The sequence below is a fragment of the Piliocolobus tephrosceles genome, chromosome 20 (assembly GCF_002776525.5).
Source record: "Piliocolobus tephrosceles isolate RC106 chromosome 20, ASM277652v3, whole genome shotgun sequence".
Classification (NCBI taxonomy): domain Eukaryota; kingdom Metazoa; phylum Chordata; class Mammalia; order Primates; family Cercopithecidae; genus Piliocolobus; species Piliocolobus tephrosceles.
The window spans coordinates 18,722,751-18,746,330 of NC_045453.1; the positions used below are offsets into that span (position 1 = coordinate 18,722,751).

Below are 23,580 nucleotides of genomic sequence, written 5' to 3' on the forward strand. Positions count from 1 at the left end.
ATCTCCCAGTGGCGGAGATATCTCCCAGTGGCGGAGGGTTCATGTATATGTCTGCCTCCCACACTGCTCTGCGGGCTCCCTGAGACAAACCGTCTGTCTGTCTTACTTATCGCTTATTCTCAAGAGTCTAGGACAGGCCAAGGGAAGAAATGGAGAGAACAGTACACCACATCAGACGCTTTCAAGGCCAGGAAGACCAATGGAGACGCCCCCATTGCTCTCATCTATTCTTGGCCTAAATGGCTTCTCTCATCTGGTCCCAGAATGGCCCAAGAGCCACTCCCTGTGGGAACCACAGTTTGGGGTGGAAGCCTCCTTTCCGCAGCTTTCCGGGGGCCCGGCCCACTTGCCTTGGAAACTCCCTTCGCGTGATTTAAACCGCAGTGTAGGGTCTATGGGTAGCTCAAGCTCAGCCCAGGCGGAGGCAACCCGGAGTGGGATCCAGCTAGAGTCTCCCTTCCCCAACTGCCAGGACCTCAGGGGATGAAATGTGTGGCTCCCTCTCAGCAGCTGCTTGCTGTAGCGGCAGAGAACAAGGGGGTTAAGCGATGTGGCATCCTGAGCTGGTTGTTTATGTTTCTGCTTTAGAGTGGAGGCTGGGCTTGGTCCTGAGTTGAGGCAGGGGTCCTCAGAGACCCTCGCAGCTAGTGACCAGCCAGGAGTGGTGACATAATTTTCAGGGCTAGGGCCGGACGCGGTGGCTCACGCCTGTAATCCCAGCACTTTGGGGGGCCAAGGTGGGTGGATCACCTGAGATTGGAAGTGTGAGACCAGCCTTGCCAACATGGTGAAACTCCGTCTCTACTAAAAATACAAAAATTACCTGGACCCAGTGGCACGTGCCTGTAGTCACCTCTATTGGGGAGGCTGAGGCAAGAGATTGCTTGAACCTGGGAGGGGGAGGTTGCAGTGAGCGGAGACTGCACCACTGCACTCCAGCCTCGGTGACAGAACAAGACACTGTCTCAAAAAACAATATTCAGAGCTCAGGGAAAAATGAAAATGTGGGACTTTTGTTCAAAAATTATTAAGATTTTTAACGGTGACAGTTGAACATTAAACCAAACCTTTCTTTTTTATTATTATTTTTATTTTCATCTTGTTTTTATTTTTTGAGACAGGGTCTAGAGTACAGTGGTGCAATTATGGCTCACTATAGCCTTGAACTCCTGGACTCAAGCAGTCACCCCCTGCCTCAGTCTCCCAAGTCGCTAGGACTGCAGGAGCACCAGTGTGCCCAGCTAATTTTTTTTTTTTGGTAGAGATGGGGCTCTATATTGCCCATGCTGGTCTTGAACTCTTGGCCACAAGCAATCCTTCCACCTTGGCATCCCAAAGTGCTGGGATTACAGGCATGAGCCACCACACCCAGTAAGCATGGGCCTTTCTAAATCTATGCAGCCAGCCCTGGTGCCAGGCAGAGGAGCCCAGCTTATCCCAACCACCTCTCTCAGCCCAGACCTATTGTCTACCCATGCTTCTCAGTTCAAAAAGTAGCTGGAGAGATGGAAAGCCTCAGGATCTTTGCTCAACTGCTCATCTTTATATCGGGAATAAAAGACTCCAGGCTACTGACAGAGGCTCAGCCACAACAGGCAGCTCACGCTTTTCTCGGCATCCCATAGGGTACTGTTGCCTTGGTGTTCCCACCACAGAAACCAGAGCCTGGAATAGAAACGGGGATACCTGGCCAGGCACAGTGCCTCACGCCTGTAATCTCACCACTTTGAGAGGCCGAGGCATGCAGATTGCTTGAGGTCAGGAGTTTGAGGCCAGCCTGGTCAACATGGTGAAACCCCTGACTCTACTAAAAGTATAAAAATTAGCTGGGCCTGGTGATGTGTACCTGTAGTCACAGCTACTCCGGAGGCTGAGGCAGGAGAATCGCTTGATAATCGGGAGGCAGAGGTTACAGTGAGCCAAGATCACACCACTGCATTCCAGCCTGTGCGACAGAGTGAGATCCTGTCTCAATAAATAAACAAACAAATAAATAAAAAACAGGCTACCTGAAAAAGCCACCTAGACTTCAACCCAGTGTGGTCTGTTCATGGTCATCAAATATTTACAGAGGGTCAGGCACAGTACTGCGCATGGGGTTACAAGGGTGAACAAGCCCCAACCCCCACCCTTAAGCAGCCCACAGCCTAGTGGATGAGGAAAATTGACAAACATTATGAGCTTAGGCCATCGTGGGAGTACAGGAGAGGGAACCTGTCCTAGCCTGGGTAGAATGAAGTTCAGGGAAGGCTGCCTGGTGGAGGCAACATCTAGGCTAAGACTCGAAGGCTGAATTAGGCCAAGAGGGGAAGAAGAGTAATGGCAAACAGCATATACAGACTCAGGAGCTGGACACAGTGGCTCATGCCTAAAATCCCAACACTTTGGGAGGCTAAAGCAGGAATATTCCTTGAGGCCAGGAGTTTGAGATCAGCCTGAGCAACACAGTAAGATCTTGTCTCTACAAAAAAAAATTTTTTTCATGAGCCAGGTGTGGTGGTGTGTTCCTGTAGTCCCAGGAACTGAGGTAAGAGGATCACTTGAGCCTAGGAGGTCAAGGCTGCAGTGAGCCTGTACAAAGGGAGCTTGGGCTCAAAAACGAACGAAATAAAGAAACAAAAAACCAAAAAGACAAAGGATCAGGGTCATGAGAGAACCCGGCACATTTAGGGAAATTATGAAGTAGTCCATGGTAGCTGGCACTGGATCAAGAAGAGATGGTTTGAAGGTTCAGATCATGAATAAAATGAATGTGTGTAAAGTGCCTGACGCTGTGCATAGTAAATATTCTGCCATGGTAGCTCATTATAATTCTAGTTTTGTAAGCCAAATTAAGGGTTTGGGATTTTGTCCTGTAGTCAATGGGGAGACATTAAAGAGTTTTAAGCCCAGAGTGACTTGATGAGACTTGCCATATAGCCAGATCCCTGTGGCCCCTTGGTGGATTATGAACTAGAACTCAGAAGGCCAGTTTGGAAATTAACAGGTATGGCCAAGCACAGTGGTTCACGCCTGTAATCCTGGCACTTTAGGTAGCCGAGGCGGGAGAATTGCTTGAGCCCAGAAGTTAAAGACAGTCTGGGCAACATAGTTACCACATCTCTATCTTAAAAAAAAAAAAAAAAGAGAGAGAGGCTGGGCATGGTGGCTCACACCTATGAACTTAGCACTTTGGGAGGCCGAGGCAGGTGGATCACCTGAGGTCAGGAGTTCAAGATCAGCCTGGCCAAAGTGGTGAAACTCTGTCTCTATTAAAAATACAAAAATTAGGCAGGCGTGGTGGCACTTGCCAGTAATCCCAGCTACCTGGGAGGCTGAGGCAAGAGAATCACTGGAACTTGGGAGGCAGAGGCTGCAGTGAGCTGATATTGTGCCACTGCACTGCAGCCTGTGTAACAGAGTCAGACTCAATAAATAAATAAATAAAGCCAGGAACGGTGGCTCATGCCTGTAATCCCAGCACTTTGGAAAGCCGAGGTGGGCAAATCACTTGACGTCAGGAGTTCGAGACCAGCCTGGCCAACATGGAGAAACCTTGTCTCTACTAAAAATACAAAAATTAGCCGGGCGTCGTAGCGCGCGCCCGTAATCCCAGCTACTTGAGAGACTGAGGCAGAAGAATCACTTGAACCCGGGAGGCAGAGGTTGCAGCAAGCCGAGATCGTGCTACTGCACTCCAGCCTGGGCGACAGAGTGAGACTCTATCTAAAAAAATAAACAAAAATAAAAATAATTTTTTAAAAAGAAATTGAGAGGTATGGCAGGTGGGAGATTTCACTTAGATCCCTTAACAATAGAGTAGATATACAGTGGAAAACAAAAAAACAGCAATGAAAATGAACTCACCATAGCTATATGAAACAACATAAATGAGTTTTCCAAGTGTACTCTTGTGCAAAAGAAGCCAGACACAAAATAATACTGTATAATTCAATTTATATAAAGTTCAAGGAACAGGCAAAACTTCAGTGTTTAGGACACATTCTCAGGTGGTACAACTCCAAAAGCAAGGAAGTGATTATCACAAAAGCAGTTGGAACAGCAATTACCCTGCAGGGGCCTTCTGCTTGAGTGTTCAGTACCACGGCATGGGTGATGCTAACCCAGGTGCTCACTTTTTGATAAATCATTCGGTTTTACATTTATGTTTTGTGCACTTTTCTATATGTGTGCTATTCTTTTTTTTTTCCTTGAAACGGAGTCTCGCTTGTTGCCCAGGCTGGGGTGCAGTGGTCTGATCTTAGCTCATCGCAACCTCGGCCTCCCAGGTTCGAGCGATTCTTCTGCCTCAGCCTCCCGAGTAGCTGGGACTATAGGCATGCGCCACCATGCCCGGCTAATTTTTTGTATTTTTAGTAGAGACGTTGTTTCACTATGTTGGCCAGGCTGGTCTCAAACTCCTGACCTCGTGATCCGCCTGCCTCGGCCTCTCAAAGTGTCGGGATTACAGGCGTGAGCCACCGTGCCCAGCCTATTTTGTATTTATTTTTTTGAGACAGGGTCTTGCTCTGTAGCCCAGACTGGAGTGCAGAGGCGTGATCATGGTTCACTGCAGTTTTGACCTCCTGGGCTCAAGTGATCCTCCTACCTCAGCCCCCTAAGTAGCTGAGACTAGAGGCATGTGCTTCCACACCTGGCTAACTTTTGTATTTTTTGTAGAGATGGGGATTTCACTATGTTGCCCAGGGTGGTCTCAAACTCCTGGACTCAAGCAATCCACCCACCTCCACCTCCCAAAGTGTTAGAATTACAGGCATGAGCCACTGCACCCAATTATTTTTTTTTTTGAGATGGAGTCTCGCTCTGTCGCCCGGGCTGGAGTGCGGTGGCTGGATCTCAGCTCAATGCAGGCTCCGCCTCCCGGGTTTACACCATTCTCCTGCCTCAGCCTCCTGAGTAACTGGGACTACAGGCACCCGCCACCATGCCCGGCTCGTTTTTTGTATTTTTTAGTAGAGACGGCGTTTCATCGTGTTAGCCAGGATGGTCTCGATCTCCTGACCTTGTGATCCGCCCGCCTCGGCCTCCCAAAGTGCTGGGATTACAGGCTTGAGCCACCGCACCCGGCCAGCACCCAATTATTTTTAAGACATGATCTCTGTCGCCCAGGCTGGAGTGCAGTGGCACCATCGTAGCTCATCGCAGGTTCGACATCTGGGGCTCAAGTGATCCTCCCACCTCAGACTCCCAAGAGGCTGAAACTACAGGCCCATGCCACCATGCCCAGCTAATGTTATTTAAAAAATGTTTCAGAGTCTTGCTACATTGCCCAGCCTGGTCTCTAACTCCTGACCTCAAGGTATCCTCCCACTTGGCCTCCCAAAGTGTTGGTGATTACAGCCTTGAGCCACTGTGCCAATCTATTATACGCCATTCTTTTTTTTTTTTTTGGAGACAGAGTCTTGCTCTGTCACCAGGCTGGAGTGCAGTGGTGCGATCTTGGCTCACTGCAGCTTCTGCCTCCCGGGTTCAAGTGGTGTCCCTGTCTCAGCCTCTGGAGTAGCTGGAACTACAGGTGTGTGCCACCACGCCCGACTAATTTTTTTGTATTTCAGTAGAGATGGGGTTTCACCATGTTGGTCAGGATGTACTCCATCTCCTGACCTCATGATCCACCCGCTTAGGCCTCCCAAAGTGTTGGGATGTTGGGATTACAGGCGTGAGCCATCACACTTGGCCCCATATGCTATTCTTTTTTTTTTTTTTTTTTTGAGACGGAGTCTTGTTCTGTTGCTCGGGCTGGAGTGCAGTGGCCGGATCACAGCTCACTGCAAGCTCCGCCTCCCGGGTTTACGCCATTCTCCTGCCTCAGCCTCCCGAGTAGCTGGGACTACAGGTGCCAGCCACCTCGCCCGGCTAGCTTTTTGTATTTTTTAGTAGAGACGGGGTTTCACCGTGTTAGCCAGGATGGTCTCGATCTCCTGACCTCGTGATCCACCCATCTCGGCCTCCCAAAGTGCTGGGATTACAGGCTTGAGCCACCGCGCCCGGCTTGCTATTCTTAACAATAAAAAGGTTTTAGAAGTTTGTCTTCGGGAGGCTGAGGTGAATCACCTGAGCTCAGGAGTTCAAGACCAGCCTGGCCAACGTGGTGAAACCCCGTCTCTACTAAAAATACAAAAAAACCAAAAAAACAAAAAAACACTAGCCGGACGTGGTGGCGAGCATCTGTAGTCTCAGCTACTTGGGAGGCTGAGGCAGAAGAATCACTTGAACCTGGGAGGCAGAGGTTGCAGTGAGCCGAGATCGCGCCACTGCACTCTAGCCTGGGCGACATGAGCGAGACTCCTTTCCAAAAAAAAACTGGGCTGTGTGTGGTGGCTCATGCCTGTAATCCCAGCACTTTGGGAGGCTGAGGCAGGAGGATCGCTTAAGGCGAGGAGTTCAAGGTTACAATGAGCTAGGAGTGCACATCAGTCTGGGAGACAGACTGAGACCCTGCTTCTAAAAAAAAAAGCAGCAGGGGTGGTAAAAGCCAGCTCTAAGGTAGCCATTAGGATGGTGAGAAGAAGTTGGTTTTTGTTTTGTTGGAGTTTTGCTCCTGTCACCTAGCCTAGCGTGCAATGGTGTGATCTCAGCTCATTGCAACCTCTTCCTCCCGGGTTTAAGCGATTCTCCTGCCTCAGCCTCCTGAGTAGCCGAAATTACAGGCCCTTGCCACCATGCCCAGCTAATTTTTGTATTTTCAGTACAGATGGGGTTTCATCCTGTTGGCCAGGCTGGTCTCAAACTGCTGCCCTCGGGTGATCCACCTGTCTCACCTCCCAAAGTGCTGGGATTACAGGTGTGAGCTACCGCACTCAGCTGAGAAGAGGCTGGTTTTGACTACATGTGGAAAGTGAGCAAAGGGAGAAGATTAGGCATGTATCAGGTGAAAAGCAGTGCTGAACACTGTGAGGTAGAGAATCCTTTAAGATACTGCACTATCCAGGCCAGGCGCGGTGGCTCACACCTGTAATCCCAGCACTTTGGGAAGCCGAGGTGGGCGGATCACCTGAGGTCAGGAGTTCGAGACCAGTCTGACCAACATGGAGAAACCGTCTCTACTAAAAATACAAAATTAGCCGGGTGTGGTGGTGCATGCCTGTAATCCCAGCTAATCGGGGGCCTGAGGCAGGAGAATCGCCGGAACCCTAGATGCGGAGGTTGCAGTGCCATTGCACTCCTAACTGGGCAACAAGAGTGAAACTCTGTCTCAAAAAAAAAAAAAAAAAAAAACATTGAACTATCCAGGGCCACTGTGTCAACTCAGGCCAGTCATTACCCTGAATCCAGATCCCTTGTTCACAAAACAGGGAGGCCAGTGTGGGTTAATGGAACCAGCCTTGCATTTTGGTGTTGAGAACTCTGGGCTTAAAATGCCAGTTTTCTTGTTACTTGATGGCTGTGTGAACGTGGACAATGACTTAACCCGTCCCTCACTCCAACCTGTTTGCTCCTGTGCAGATCTGAGGTAATAATTCACAGGATTCCATGATAAAACAGAAGACTAGGCACTTGGGATGTCTGGTTATCAATTAAGATAATCTGAACAATGAATGAGAAAATACTTTCAAAACATAAAAGAATAGATAAAAGGCTGGGCGCAGTGGCCTGTAATCCCAGCACTTTGTGGGCAGATCACGAGGTCAGGAGTTTGAGAGCAGCCTGGCCAACATAACGAAACACCGTCTCTACTAAAAACACAAAAAAAATTTAGCTGGGCATGGTGGCGTGCTCCTGTAATCCCAGCTACTTGGGAGGCTGAGGCAGGAGAATTGCTTGAACCCAGGAGGGAGAGGTTGTAGTGAGCCGAGACGGCGCCACTGCAACCCACCCTGGGCTCCGGCGATTACAAAAAAAAAAAAAAAAAACGGATTAACAATTACTACACGGTTTTTAAACTTTAGTGAAAGCGCGGACTAGCTGGGGGGCATGGGCTTGGAAAACTGGGCATTCCGTACGTCAAGAGTGACCGTGTAGTTTACTGTCCAAAGCAAGACTTTTGAGACAGGAGTCTCGCTCTGTCGCCCAGACTGGGGTGCAGTGGCGCTATCTCGGCTCACTGCAACCTCCACCTCCCTGGTTCATGTGATTCTCCTGCCTCAGCCTCCTGAGTAGCTGGGATTACAGGGATGCACCACCACACCCAGCTAATTTTGTATTTTTAGTAGAGACAGGGTTTTGCCGTGTTGGCCAGGCTGGTCATGAATTCCTGACCTCAGGTGATCCACCTGCCTCGGCCTCTCCAAGTGCTGGGATTACGGGGGTGAGCCACCACACCCGGCCCAAAGCAGGGTACGTCTGAGAAATGAGGCAATATTAGTAATTATGCCAGCACAGGAGGCATAAATCAAAACTGCCACCCCACCCTGCCAGAACTTAGGGCCCAGGAGTCTGGTTTCCCATCAGGCCTCTTATCTGAACTGGAAGCTCTGCGAGGGCAGGAACTGCCGTTCCTATATAGGGCTTATTTCTGGAGAGCTCAAATCTACTTAAAGCAACGCTCACACCACTGTGAGACGATCACGTCTAACACTGATTCATCACTTAGGAAGAGACAAGTATTGTGCTGAGGACTCCACATGCATCACCTGAGTTAATTCTCACCAAACTTTTATGAGGTAGGCGGATTTATTATCTTCCACTGAGGAAACTAAAATTCAAATTGGTTAACTCCGTCAAGGCCACACATTTTGGGTGGAAGAGCAGGGATTGAAATCAGATGAGTATCTGAACCCTTGTTCTCAATTACTACTCATACCAGTGCCTCCGTTTTTGTTGAGCCTCCCCCTGCCTGCCCCCACGCTGGCGTGCAGCCGGGACCACAGACATCCCAGAGGCTGCCCAGCCGGGGCACCTACAGCCAGCCCCTGGCTTCACACAAGCGCCGGTCTGACAGCAGGTGGCAAGCTTGTCCTCTCAAGCTAGCACTGGAAGGGCTGCTTACTGGGGAGGCCGGAGATGGGTGGAGCTACCATTCTGACGCCAGCAGGCCCCTACCAAAAAGAATCCTGCAGGGAGCTGGATGAGGAGCACCTCACAGCTGCCAGTTCCCTGCCAGGCTACCCTCTGTAGCCGGTTTGAGGGCTCAGTGAGGCTTTGAACTGCAACTAACGGCCACAGATGTCAAAGTTGGAAAGGCCCTACGATGCATTTAGTTGATTTCCCAACTTTGCCCAAAGCCATCTCTATTACTTGCCCCCCAAGGCTGGTTTAAGTTGCTTCTACTCAAGAGCATTTACAGCCTGAGTTCGATGTGTATGTAGCCCAGGCATGGGGCAGGGCTGCACAACATTCCGACAGCATGCAGCACAGAGGCCCAGAGAGGGAAGGAGACTGGCCGGAGGCGGCAGAGCCGCGCGGGTGCCAGGACCCAGGTCTCCGCTACGTCCGGAGCCTGCGTCACCAGGACTCCTCCCCTAGGCCGGGGGCCCAGCCCGAGACCCCAGCTGGTTCTAAGACAGCCCCACGCCCCCTAGTGCGCACGCTCAGTAAGACCCCGCCGCGCACCGCCCACATCCGGCCCCTGCGTGTGAGCTCGCGGGGGAAACTGAGGCGAGGGCGTGCCAATGAATTCATTCCTTCCTCAGTCCACCCGCAGGCCTACAAAGCTCTCTTCCCATCCTCAGCGCCACAAGACACAGCAGGGACGGATGGGAAGAAGGGGAGGGGGCCGAAAGCAAGGTGGGTGCGAGGAGTCAGCCGATCCTGCCACACTCAAGATGGCGGCACGGCAGTGGCGAGGTCCCTCAGAGGCGGTACCAGCGCATGCGCAGCGCGGAGTCCCGGCCCGGGACACAAGATGGCGGCAGCGGCGCTGGGGAGGGCGAGGCGGAGGCGGCAAAACGGGCGGTCGAGCAGAACGTGTAGCCGCGTCCCCTCGAGTCCGCTCCGGGCAGGTAAGAGTCCCAGGAAGCCATGGTCCCGCAGCGAGCCGCGCCAGGGTCTGGGGATCCGAAGCTGGGCGGCGGCGGCCCCTCCGGCGCTTTCTGCTCGGGGCTGCCTCTTGCCCCATCTCTGTTGCCGCCGCCATCTTAGACCCGCGGGTGGGCAGCCGCGCCGGTGGCCGAAGTGAGGGAGGTGGGCCCGAAGAGCCCGAGCGGAGCGGCCTCTAGGGCCCCTCCGCTGCTGCTGCCGCCGCCGCCACCGCCTTTGTGTCGGGCTCCGACTCTGAGTCGCCTCAGCCCGGGGGCGGGAGCGCGCGGCGGGGCGGGGGGCGGAGCCCGGGAGATGGGCCGGCGCGCGCGCGCGCCAAACAGCCCACCCTCGCTGAGGTGAGGGGAAGGTGCGCGCGCGCGCGCGCTGGGATTTGCCACTTTTCGCCCTCGCGCCTGCGCACTTTGTTCACCCTTTTGACTCCTCCCTACTGGGCCGGAGAATTCTGATTGGTATATTGCGGAGATGGTTCCGCCCCACCTGCCTCCAATCCCGGATTCGGGCTCTGGCTTCTGGTGGGTTCTTCGGGTTGCGCAGATACAGTTGTTTATCCTTGAGTAGCGGTGATTCTCAAACTGCGGTATGCGTGGGGGTCGGGAAGCCACAGGATAAATAAAAATGTTATCTTAAGAGCAGTTATGTCTTACTGGGAGCGCACAATGCTGGACTCTACACATAACGGTCGAGTGATTCCGGTTTATAAGCCGGGAAGCAGAAGGGCCTCGAATCCGGGTCTGTCCAACCCCAGGGCTGGTACTTCGGTCACAGACCTGCTGCACTCAAGTCACATAGGGAATTAAAAATGGTTTTAATCGCAAAAAATGGCTAAATTTTTTCAAATGGTGTGAAAAAATGAGTCATCCTGTCTCCCAGTCATTCTTAGGGTGCGTTTTAAAAATACAAATTCTTGTGTGCCTCCCCTCCGTATTTCTGGCTCCTGAGATGCTCAGTGAGGCACAGGCGTCTTAATTTTTTTTTTTTTTTTTTTTTACAAACTCCGAGATGATTCTGATGCACAGCTGGCTTTGGAAATACTGCAGTGTCCCCATTTAGCCTCACACTAAGCTGTGCCGCTTGTGCGTATTCTGCGAAGTTCATGTACCCACTACATCAATATCACAGGATATTTCTTGGGAAAAACGTTTTTCAATAAAGGCGAACAAGATGTGTCATATAAGGCGTTTGCATGTTTTTATTTTTGCAAGACGTTCAGAGCGTGTCTTTTCATTTCCTGTGGGAGGCTTGGGATTGTGTTCCCCAGATCAGTGATATGTGTGTTTGTTGATTTTTCTCTGGTCTAAGGGTATTTTATTTTTTAAGAGACGAGGTCTTGGCCGGGCGCGGTGGCTCACGCCTGTAATCCCAGCACTTTGGGAGGCCAAGGTGGGCGGATCACCTAAGGTCAGGAGTTTGAGACCAGCCTGGCCCACACGGAGAAACCCCGTCTCTACTAAAAATACAAAATTAGCCAGGTTTGGTGGCGCATGCCTGTAATCCCAGCTACTCAGGAGGCTGAGGCAGGAGAATCGCTTGAACCTGGGAGGTGGAGGTTGTGGTGAGCCGAGATCGCGCCATTGCGCTTCAGCCTGGGCAACAAGAGTGAAACTGTCTCAAAAAAAAGATGCACTAAAAAAAAAAATGAAAAAAAAAAAAAAGAGATGAGATCTTGCCCTGTCACCCAGGCTGGAGCACAGTGGCATGATCATACCACTGTGTGATCATGTGCAGCCTCGAGCTGCTGGGCTCAAGTGACCCTTCCACCTCAGCCTCCTGAGTAGCTGGGACTGCAGGTGCATTTTTTTTTTTTTTTTTAATTTGGGCCTGGCGCAATGGCTCACACCTGTAATCCCAGCACTTTGGGAGGCCCAGGTGGGTGGATCTCTTGAGGTCAGGAGTTCGAGACCAGCCTGGCCAACATGGTGAAACCCCCGTCTCTACCAAAAAATACAAAAAATTTAGCCAGGTGTGGCTCATGCCTGTAATCTCAGCTATTCAAGAGGCTGACACAGGAGACTCGCTTGAACCCAGGAGGTGGAGGTTGCAGTGAGTTGAGATCATGCAGTGTACTCCATCCTGGACGACAGAGTGAGACTGTCTCAAAACCAAAAAAAAGTTTTATTTGTCGTAGAGCGGGGGGGGGGGGGGTCTCACTATGTTGCCAAGGCTGGTTTTGAATTCCTAACCTCAAGAAATCCTTCCATCCCGGCCAAGTTGCCGAAGCCACCGTGCCCAGCCTAAGGGTACTTAAATTGGCAGGACTGGCTACAGTTTGTGGGGCCCAGTGTGCAGAATGAAAATGTGAGCTCCTTGTTAAAAAGTTATTAAAAATTTTGCCGGGCGCGGTGGCTCAAGCCTGTAATCCCAGCACTTTGGGAGGCCGAGGCGGGCGGATCACGAAGTCAGGAGATCGAGACCATCCTGGCTAACACGGTGAAACCCTGTCTCTACTAAAAAATACAAAAAACTAGCCGGGCGAGGTGGCGGGCGCCTGTAGTCCCAGCTACTCGGGAGGCTGAGGCAGGAGAATGGCGTAAACCGGGAGGCGGAGCTTGCAGTAAGCTGAGATCGGGCCACTGCACTCCAGCCTGGGCGACAGAGTGAGACTCCAGTCCCAAAAAAAAAAAAAAAAAAAGTTGTTAAAAATTTTAAGACAGTGACAGCAGAGCCTGAAACCAAGCTCAGGGCTTTCCTGAATGTGGGTCCCTGTGCAGTCGCGCAGGTCACGTGCCCATGAAAGCAAACCTATTGGTGAGAAAGCTCAAGAGGTATCATTTTCATCTCCTGTATTCCCTCATCCCCTCCCCCGATATATCCTGCCCTGGAGGCCCCCAGCTTGCTCTTTGTTTTTGCCCCTCTTGTCCCCGCCCTGCAGCATCCCACAGGTCTGTGACTATCTATTTTCCTATTTGCTTTCCAGCTGCTGATGCAAGGAATCCCCTGGGCCCCCGTCCACTTCACTGCTGACCAGCCCATCTGTCTGTGCTGAGTCTTCCTGCAGGCCTTTCCTCGCCTCTGTGGGACCCTGTGGGGGTCCATCCGGCTGGAGAAGAAAAGCCTCTCATGCTAGCATTGCAGACCTCAGAGGGTGAGAGAAAGGGGGACTTCATTCAGTCTTGAAACCTGTGGGCTCAGCCCCCAAGGCACCAGGAATTCTTCCTGCCCAGAGAATCCAGGCAGCTTTGTTTTTTTCATACCTTGGTCAGTGGTTCTCAGCCTTTTTGTTATCAAGGCCCTTTTTGTTGTACATTAATGTCCTGTTGCCCCCTGCATTTTTATCTGCCATACTGTACTGATGGAGTAACCATTCACTTTTCCCTTTCTAAATTAATGAAGAAGTCTATGACGGAGTGTACAATAAAATCAGTGTCCCAATGATTCCTCTGATGCCATCAACAACCAATCAGAGCTTCTGATCAGCATGAGATAATCAGTGTGACCACAATGAGTTGATAAAATTTCAGCATGAAAAGATAACTGATGTTTAAGCCTGCCTTTGTGGTCTTGTTGTGGGTAAAAATTTGATTTCTTTCGGGAGGTGTGACCTACTGAAAACAAATTTAGCACCATCAAGTCTGTCTTAGCTCCCAGTTGTCTGACAGCCCCAGGCCAGAAGCACTTTGGCTTCTGAGGCTCGTGCTGGGCATGCTTTGGGTGGGAGAATAGGGAATACAGATCTGAAGGAACTGGCCTCCTTGCTGGTACTTACAGTAAATGTTCACCTGGGGATTATGAAGGAGTCATTTAGATCGTCCTTCTCAGTTGCATTGGTTATTTTAGCAACAGCTGCTTCCTACCATGTAATGTAAAATAAGGTGACCAATTAGATTCCATGCCCTTCCCTAGTGTGCTTTGTTCCTTTTAGATTTTACTGGATAGGAGCAGTAAAATCCCATCTCCTCCTGAAAGTTGTTACTATTCCTTCTTGTAGGAATCGCTTCTCAAGGGCAGATCTTGTTCTATCTTGTTTGCTGCTCTTGGTGCTTTGTAAATATTCGCAGAATCAATAGTGCTTCTGTTGGGTCCAGGTCCTATGCCTGAGCCCAGGAGAGAGCTGAATTGGACCCAGTTCCTATTCCCGGGAGTTCTGACAGTTTAATGGGGAGACAAACCCAGCTGATAGACCAGACCATCTGAGTGCTATGACGGAGGTGTTGACGGCCCTGAGGAGGAGCTCTGACCACCTGACCTGGGGAGGGGAGAGTCAAGGAAGGCTTCCTGGAGGATGTGAACACAGTAGCAAGCTAGGCAGAGGAAGCAGCAGGAGTGCACCCGTTCAACAATTGGAATTGCAGCTTAGATCCCAGGGTTGCTGTGTGGCACCATGCTGGCTCTCCAGGACAGGACCTGATTGGATTTCTCCACATCCGTGGGTGGTCACTGGGGCCCTGGGTGGATTGTAATTGGCGGGTGAGGGGGTGGAGCTGACACTCTTCGGTCCTCTGTGTGGCAGGTCCTTTGTGGGTGCGGAGATGGCCAATGAGAATCACGGCAGCCCCCGGGAGGAAGCGTCCCTGCTGAGTCACTCCCCGGGTACCTCCAATCAGAGCCAGCCCTGTTCTCCAAAGCCAATCCGCCTGGTGCAGGACCTCCCAGGTACTGAGGGGGAGCAGCAGTGGGGTGGTGGGGTAGGAAGGGCACCCTGGGAGTAGCCCTGACCCTGGCTGGGCCCCATGCCTGTTTGCAGAGGAGCTGGTCCATGCAGGCTGGGAGAAGTGCTGGAGCCGGAGGGAGAATCGTCCCTACTACTTCAACCGATTCACCAACCAGTCCCTGTGGGAGATGCCCGTGCTGGGGCAGCACGATGTGATTGTGAGTGCCAGCCTAGGGTGGGGGGTCTCAGAGTGGCTTCTGGCACCTGGGCCTTCCCCAAATGTACCCTGAGGAGCCAGCCGTTCAGTGCCCAGCCCTGTGCTGGCACCTGCAGATACAATAAGCAAGACACACACAGTTCCTGCCCTCATGGAACCTACACTCAAATGGGGTAGACTGACAAGTAAACAGATGATTGCACAGCTGCTGCGCGGTGGGTGCTGTGCCGCAAGGCAGGAATGAAAAAGGCAGACGTGCTCCCTCCGGTGGCAGAGCACCCATGGGCTACCAGGAGACAGTGGGATGGCAGCTGTGGTCTGTGTATGAGGAAGTGTTACAGTACATCTGGATCCTGACCTACTCTGGGGAAGGCGAGGAGATGGAAAAGGCCCTGAGAATGAGTGTTTAAGGCGAGAGGCGAGTGAGTGTGGGGAGGAAAAGAACATTCTAGGATCTGACATGTCAGTATGACAGGGGAAGTACAGGCATGGGCTGTCTGGCGGGAACATGGGCTTTTGGGTCCTTCTCAGCTGGGGCAGCATGTCTTTACTGGGCACAGTCAAGGTGGTTGGCATCTCCATTTTGCATGTGAAGACACTGAGGTTCAAAGATGGGGAACCACTGGCGCAAAACCTCACAGTTAGTAATAGGCAGAGCAGGACGTGCATCTGATGTCAGTTCAGGGCCGCACTACTCACCGCACTACTCACTTCTCTGGGTGTTACCAAGAGTCCCATCTGCAGGGCTTTGCTTTTTACAACAATAAGCAGTGTTTGAGCTTTTCCTTTATTCCCTTCATTCTGTTCTTGAGGAAAATAATGTGTAATGTGTACTGATCTCATGCCAGATGCCATGTTAAGCAAGTCATGTTCACTGACTCATTTAATCTCAGTGGTGATGTAGGGCTTAGCATGGCCATTCTGAAGGTAAGAGAACTGGAAGGGAAGTAACACACCCTGTCGCAGTTGCAAGTTGCAGGCAGGACTGCAGCCCAGTGTTCTCTGCCTGTATCCCAGCCCCTCTGCTCTTCTCTAAGGAGTAGGAGCAGGGGTGGGAGGGCCTGAGGATTCAAAGTCCTGGGACTCCTAAGCCGCTGGCCCTGGTTGCAACTCTGCTGGTCTCCCTCCACCAGTCGGACCCTTTGGGGCTGAATGCGACCCCACTGCCCCAAGACTCAAGCTTGGTGGAAACCCCCCCGGCTGAGAACAAGCCCAGAAAGCGGCAGCTCTCGGAAGAGCAGCCAAGCGGCAATGGTGTGAAGAAGCCCAAGGTGAGTGTCTGCGGCCAGGAACCGGCTGCCGAGCAGCCAGCTCAGATGGGCAGCCCGCAGGCTCCCTGCAGGGGCTAGGCATCGGCAGGCCAGCCAGGAGGGGGGCCCGGGACACAGTTCACCAGGTGTGCACTGTATTGGATGGAACCTCTCTGGTGAATCTCCTGACTTGACACCTTTGTGACTTTCACTACAGATTGAAATCCCAGTGACACCCACAGGCCAGTCGGTGCCCAGCTCCCCCAGTGTCCCAGGAACCCCAACGCTGAAGATGTGGGGTGCGTCCCCTGAAGATAAACAGCAGGCAGCTCTCCTGCGACCCACTGAGTGAGTCCCCGCTGATTGGCTTAGGGGCACCCATTGCTAGCGTCAGCCTGTCTGGGACTGTGGGGTGTGGTGTGGGTGGCCAGGCCATCCTCATCACTCCTCTCTGTGCCCCAAGGGTCTACTGGGACCTGGACATCCAGACCAATGCTGTCATCAAGCACCGGGGGCCTTCAGAGGTGCTGCCCCCGCACCCTGAAGTGGAGCTGCTCCGCTCTCAGCTCATCTTGAAGCTTCGGCAGCACTACCGGGAGCTGTGCCAGCAGCGAGAGGGTACCTGCCTCTGGGCTGCGGCCTCCTTTATTTCCACCCACCTTTAGCAAGAGCCAGGCTTGACCAGGCCAGCTTGGGAATGGCGAAGTGGGGCCCAGTGGTGAGCCATGATCACGCCAATGCACTCCAGCCTGAGTGACAGAGCAAGACCCTGTTTCAAAAAAACAAAGAGCTTAGGATTCTATGACAAGGATTAAGTAAAATGGATAAGTATTAAAGAAACTGTAGTTTTTAATTTTTAAATTTTTTTTTTTTGAGATGGAGTCTCGCTCTGTAGCCCATGCTGGAGTGCAATGGCACCATCTCTGCTCACTGCATCATCCACCTCCCAGGTCCCGGTTCAAGCAATTCTCCTGCCTCAGCCTCCCGAGTAGTGGGATTACAGGCGCACACCACCATGCCCAGCTGATTTCTGTATTTTTAGTAGAGACGGGGTGTCACGGTGTTGGCCAGGCTGGTCTTGAACTCCTGACCTCGTGATCCACCCGCTTCCGCCTCCCAAAGTACTGGGATTACAGGCATAAGCCACCACACCTGGCCAATTTTTTTTTTTTTTTTTTTAAGAGACAGGATCTTGCTATGTTGCCCAGGCTGGTTTTGTACTCCTGGGCTCAAGCCTTCTGCTTGCCTTGGCCTCCCACAGTGCTGGGATTACAGATGTGAGTCACTATGCATGGCCTAGTTTTTAATTTTTATGATTAGTAATAAACCTATTTAACTTTGCTCAAAGATAGAATCCTCTGGCCTCTCCCCCCCCCCCGGTTTTTTTTATATTATATAATACTTTTCTTTTCTTTTTCTAAGATGGAGTTTCACTATTGCCCAGACTGGAGTGCAATGGCACGATCTCGGCCCACTGCAACCTCTGCCTCCCGGGTTCAAGCGATTCTCCTGCCTCAGCCTCCTGAGTAGCTGGGAATGCAGGCACATGCCACCATGCCCAGCTAATTTTTGTATTTTTAGTAGAGACGGGTTTTTTCCATGTTGGCCAGGCTGGTCTCGAATTCCTGACCTCAGGTGATCCACCCACCTCGGCCTCCCAAAGTGCTGGGATTACAGGCGTGAGCCACTGCACCCGGCCTTTTTATTCTTTTCTTTTGAGACAAGGTCTTGCTCTGTCACCCAGGTTGGAGTGCAATGGCGCAACTGCAGCTCCGGTCCCCGGGTTCAAGCGATCCTCCCACCTCAGCCTCCCGAGTAGCTGGGACACCCAGCTAATTTTTTTTTTTTTTTTTTGAGATGGAGTCTCGCTGTGTCTCCCAGGCTGGAGTGCAGTGGCCGGATCTCAGCTCACTGTAAGCTCCGCCTCCCGGGTTTACGCCATTCTCCCGCCTCAGCCTCCGGAGTAGCTGGAACTACAGGCGCCCGCCACCTCTCCCAGCTAGTTTTTTGTATTTTTTATTAGAGACGGGGTTTCACAGTGTTAGCCAGGATGGTCTCGATCTCCTGACCTCGTGATCCGCCCGTCTCGGCCTCCCAAAGTGCTGGGATTACAGGCTTGAGCCACCGCGCCCGGCTCGCTAATTTTTTTTTTTTTAGCAACACAGGATCTTACTGTGTTGCCCAGGCTGGTCTTGAACTCCTGGGCTCAAGCGATCCTTCCACCTTAGCCTTCCAAAGTGCTGAGATTATAGGTGTGAGCCACTACACCTGGCTAGATACTTATTAACACTATGAAACTAGTGATTCTTAGAAAATATTTTGGAAAATGCAGCCTAGAAGCTTCTGAAGTGGGACTGTGTCTTGTTTACTGCTGAATGTGGTGCTTCCTGTATGTACCAAGCTCCAAGTGGGACTGCTTGATTAAATCCAGGCCTTCAGCAGCTCTCCTGTCCTGCAGGCATTGAGCCTCCACGGGAGTCTTTCAACCGCTGGATGCTGGAGCGCAAGGTGGTAGACAAAGGATCTGACCCCCTGTTGCCCAGCAACTGTGAACCAGTCGTGTCACCTTCCATGTTTCGTGAAATCATGAATGACATTCCCATCAGGTACAGCCCCACAGCTGGGGATGACCCTGGGCCATTTGGTTTCTGTGCCCAGTCATATATAGAAAGGCTCTAACTCTGCCCACTGTCTTAACACAGGTTATCCCGAATCAAGTTCCGGGAGGAAGCCAAGCGCCTGCTCTTTAAATATGCAGAGGCCGCCAGGCGGCTCATCGAGTCCAGGTTTGCCTCTGTCTCCGGCCCCAGGCAAGATGGGTCTGTGATCAAAGTGGGAGGTCATAGGCCATCTTTCCCAGTCTCATGCAGGGCTATCATTGCTCTTGGTGGCAGAAGTGGGGCCAGCTCCCAAAGGCAGAACAAGGGCTGCGATGGAAGCTAGGGGTTGATGCCCAGGGAGCCCATGGAAGTGGGATGAAGAGGGTGGAGCTGAGCCATTCCTTTCTTCTACCCTCCCCTTGACTGGCAGGAGTGCATCCCCCGACAGTAGGAAGGTGGTCAAATGGAATGTGGAAGACACCTTTAGCTGGCTTCGGAAGGACCACTCAGCCTCCAAGGAGGACTACATGGTGAGTGGGTCCCCGGGTGAGAAGGCCAGTTTTAGGGCTCTGTGGCCACTTCCTCTAGGAAGCCTACTCTGCCTGTCCAGGCTGGGCAAGGCCTCCCCCAGCGGCCTATTCTTGTGGAATATGGCAGATGTTTGACGTTCGTCAGTCCCCAAACTCATGATTGTGGAGATGTTTCTTAGGCTCCTGGCTTTCTCCCACAGAACATTTCCATTAACAGTCTTAATGGAGTCTTATGCTTGGCCACACACCACAGGTATCTGCCTTTCAGCCTAATGAATGTTCTGCATCTCCCTTGAGTAGATTTTTGGAAACAGATTGACAGCCTGCTTTTTCTTGGGTGTGTGTATTCATATCATAGTTAAGAGCTACCATCAGATTCAATTCCCTACTCTTAATGTGTCCAAAACAATTCTGTTTTCTGGCCAAAACCTATCACTTCTTAAACCTCTCCACCAGCACTAGCAATGGGCTTTCTTTTCAGGACCATATTTCACAAGAGACAAGGTTTCGCACTTCACGATAGTAACTGTGTACTTGACACGTAGAGAGTGACAAAGGTAGGTGTACTCACTAGCCAGAGTGACTCATTCTCACTCTTCAGTTTTACACGTGATTCAGCAAAATTACAAATCCCGACAGTCATCTTTGCAAGTAGCTAAAAGCTCAAATCTCAAGTCTGCAGCAGCCAAACACTCTGTTGTAATTGTGTCTTTCCCCAATAGACTGCAAACACCGTAAGCTGGGACCATGCTGGTTTGTCTGTTTCTCCAGTAATTACCGTGGGATCTAGCAGTGTAACCCCAACAAAAGCTACTGGCATTTATTGTACACTTACTGTATGCCAGGCACTTGGTAAGCCCTTAAGGGAAATGATTACATTTAATATTCAAACTGCCCTGTTAGGTCGTGTCCCCTTGGCACTTGAGGAATGATTCAGAGAAGCCAGGGGATATGTCCAAGTGACACAGCTAGTCAGTAGCAGAGCTGGTTTCAAAACAAGGACTGCTGGACTCCAACAGCCCTGCGGTTACCTGCCAGCCCAGCTGAGCCCCTTTGGCCTCCACTAGCGCCCTGATCCAGAATATCTCCTCTAGGATCGCCTGGAGCACCTGCGGAGGCAGTGTGGCCCCCATGTCTCGGCTGCAGCCAAGGACTCCGTGGAAGGCATCTGCAGTAAGATCTACCACATCTCCCTGGAGTACGTCAAACGGATCCGAGAGAAGCACCTTGCCATCCTTAAGGAAAACAACATCTCAGGTAGGGGAAAGGTGGAGGAGGAGCCAGCTGTGATGCCATCAGGTCTATACCCTGATGGAAGGCACAAGTGAGGCTGAGCCTCAAGGCGAGGGACTGGTTTGGGGCAGAACCTGCTGTGTCCTTTGGCTGTACTTCTCTGGGAAACAGAAGTGATAAAGGGAGAGCCAGATGGTGGTGGTGAAAGATAAGAGTGGGAGTCGTAGTTAGGTGTACCTGAATTGACATCCATTCTCTGCAAGCCTCACTAGCCCCAGACTGAACTATAGCACCTGGTGGTAGGATTGTGTGAGTACTCACAGGTAACTCAGGTAAACCGTGTGGTCCAAAAAGATCCCCAAATAAGGAATCATCACTATTACGATGATGGCGATGCATTTCTTGTACTTCTGCCCAGCAGCAGGACCCATAGGCCTGAGCCTTCTTGCCTACCAACCCAAGGCATGGCATACGGGGGCCTGCTTCGGTACTGAGCGTGTTGACACCTGTTTCTGCCCCAGCCAATTGCCTGGCTGGTTTCTTTTTATGGCTTTCATTCCCTTTCTACTGAACTGGGCCACAGTATACTGATGTGTGGAATGGGACTTCCCCTCTCAGTACAAAGCATGTGGTCCAGTGGCTGCAGCGTGAGAATGAGTATGGTCCCTCACTGCTCTCCCTGCCCACAGAGGAGGTGGAGGCCCCTGAGGTGGAGCCCCGCCTAGTGTACTGCTATCCAGTCCGGCTGGCTGTGTCTGCACCCCCCATGCCTAGCGTGGAGATGCACATGGAGAACAACGTGGTCTGTATCCGGTATAAGGGAGAGATGGTCAAGGTCAGCCGCAACTACTTCAGCAAGCTGGTAAGAGCTGCGGGGAGGAAGTCCCTAGCTGATGGCACGAGTCAGGGCCTGGGATCTTTCCTGAGCAGAGTCCCCGGCAGGAGGCCAGTGATGAGGACATGAGGGAGCACTGCTGAAGGCCACTCCTGTCTGTCCCACCCCACAGTGGCTCCTTTACCGCTACAGTTGCATTGATGACTCTGCCTTTGAGAGGTTCCTGCCCCGGGTCTGGTGTCTTCTCCGACGGTACCAGGTACAGGCCTGGGGCAGCAGGGAGGGCTCCCCAGGAGGGAACAGGGAGGGCGAGCCCCAGGCGCTGACTGTGGCCACTCCGCAGATGATGTTCGGCGTGGGCCTCTATGAGGGGACTGGCCTGCAGGGGTCGCTGCCTGTGCACGTCTTTGAGGCCCTCCACCGACTCTTCGGCGTCAGCTTCGAGTGCTTCGCCTCACCCCTCAACTGTTACTTCCGCCAGTACTGTTCTGCCTTCCCCGACACAGACGGCTACTTTGGCTCCCGCGGGTGAGGGCCAAGGGCTGCCCTCTACCCAGGCCAGGGAAGTGGTCCTCTAGAGCACAGGGCCCACCTCTGCTGGCTGCTTCCTGGGCTGTAGTGTCAGGCAGGCTTGGGTGGAGTCCCTGCCTCCACCTTTTACCAGCTATGTGATCTTGGACATGTTGCTTAACTTCTGGGAGTCTGAGCTTTTCTGGCTCTGTGGGCAGGCATGTGACACCACTAGCTGGCCTCTGGGTTTCTCAGTGAGTCAGCTCAGGATGGAATAGGAATACGTGGTCCCGGGCCCTGAGAGGAGTGAGAAGTGGGGCCACAGACCTCAGAGGCCTTACAAACTAGGGGTGGGGGTGAGCACAGGTGAGAGATCATAATGCTGTCTCCAGAAGGAAGAATGGCCAGGACCTCCAGAGGTCCAGAGCTCAGCAGCTGAGGATCCTGGGTGCAGCTTCTGCTGTGGTGGTGGTGGGCTCAGAACTGGATTTGAATGCCAGCTTGGTGAACATGGGCATCCCAGCCTGAGCCTCATTCACTGTCTTCATTCATTCAGTGGAGACGGTTATGCCTTGTGCCCCCAGTGAATTAGGGTGAACGCTGGCTTCTGGACAGGCCATCTCTTCAGTGTGGCTGCCTAGGATTGAGGATGGCACCTGTTTCTGGTTGAGGGTCTGGGTCCTGATGGGACTTAAAATGCTCACTCCTGTCCCCAGGCCCTGCCTAGACTTTGCTCCACTGAGTGGTTCATTTGAGGCCAACCCTCCCTTCTGCGAGGAGCTCATGGATGCTATGGTCTCTCACTTTGAGGTGGGTGCACTGCCAGGGTGAGGGGTGGGCAACAGGGCAGGACTGCCAGCCACCTGGGAGGCAGCCCCTGACGTCCACCCTGTGTCCCCTTCCACAGAAACTGCTTGAGAGCTCACCGGAGCCCCTGTCCTTCATCGTGTTCATCCCAGAGTGGCGGGAACCCCCCACACCAGCGCTCACCCGCATGGAGCAGAGCCGCTTCAAACGCCACCAGTTGATCCTGCCTGCCTTTGAGCACGAGTACCGCAGTGGCTCCCAGCACATCTGCAAGAAGTGGGTGCCAGGGAGGGCAGGGGACGGGGGCTAGGCTGGCCAGGCCAGGCCCAGCCCCACCCTGAGCCATTGCCTTTGCCCGCAGGGAGGAAATGCACTACAAGGCCGTCCACAACACGGCCGTGCTCTTCCTACAGAACGACCCTGGCTTTGCCAAGTGGGTGCCAACGCCTGAACGGCTGCAGGAGCTGAGCGCTGCCTACCGGCAGTCAGGCCGCAGCCACAGCTCTGGTTCTTCCTCATCGTCCTCCTCGGATGCCAAGGACCGGGACTCGGGCCGTGAGCAGGGACCTAGCCGCGAGCCTCACCCCACTTAACATACCCTGCGGGGAGGAGGAGCCCCAGGGGTGCTGGTCTGGACTGCTGGGACTCAGGCCCCTGGGCCCTGAGAGGGACCCCGCTGCCACTGACATAGGAAGATTATGGTTCTGCCAGGGCTCCCCTCCCTGCCTGTCCCCAACTCCTCCCCTCAAACTCCCTCTAAGTCCCATGTATATAGGTCCTGATGCCTTCCCAACCCCGCCCCTCATTCCTGTTGCCACCTTGTTTCATTTGTAAAAGGAAATACAGAAACCCCCCCAAGAATGTGTGAGGGTCTTGAGGGCAGAGAAGGCTGAGGCAGCTGGAGCTAATTCTGGGACCACACTCCCCTCCCTCCAGCAGCTCCTTCTCATGGTCCCTGGACCTTCACTCTCCAGCTGGGGCTCCCACACAGCTGGGTCCCTGGTGGCCTCTGTCTGGGCTCAGCAGGTCCGAAGAGTCCAAGGCCCTGCATCCCCTAGCTCCAAACTCCCCCAGCAGGGCCTGCATGGA

General features: G+C 52.6%; 1 protein-coding gene across 1 annotated transcript; it reads left to right on the forward strand.

The window, feature by feature from the left end:
- Nucleotides 1-9,694: 9,694 nt before the first annotated feature.
- Nucleotides 9,695-23,352, forward strand: PCIF1 (PDX1 C-terminal inhibiting factor 1). Its single transcript, XM_023197047.2, has 17 exons — nucleotides 9,695-9,881; nucleotides 12,836-13,003; nucleotides 14,369-14,511; nucleotides 14,603-14,727; nucleotides 15,860-15,997; nucleotides 16,194-16,324; nucleotides 16,440-16,594; nucleotides 18,435-18,582; nucleotides 18,679-18,762; nucleotides 19,007-19,106; nucleotides 20,201-20,363; nucleotides 21,029-21,201; nucleotides 21,347-21,433; nucleotides 21,518-21,702; nucleotides 22,401-22,494; nucleotides 22,592-22,767; nucleotides 22,853-23,352. Exons 3-17 carry the CDS (start codon nucleotides 14,388-14,390, stop codon nucleotides 23,082-23,084), a joined length of 2,115 nt encoding a protein of 704 aa, XP_023052815.1. The 5' UTR covers nucleotides 9,695-9,881; nucleotides 12,836-13,003; nucleotides 14,369-14,387; the 3' UTR covers nucleotides 23,085-23,352.
- The last annotated feature ends 228 nt before the right edge of the window (nucleotides 23,353-23,580 follow it).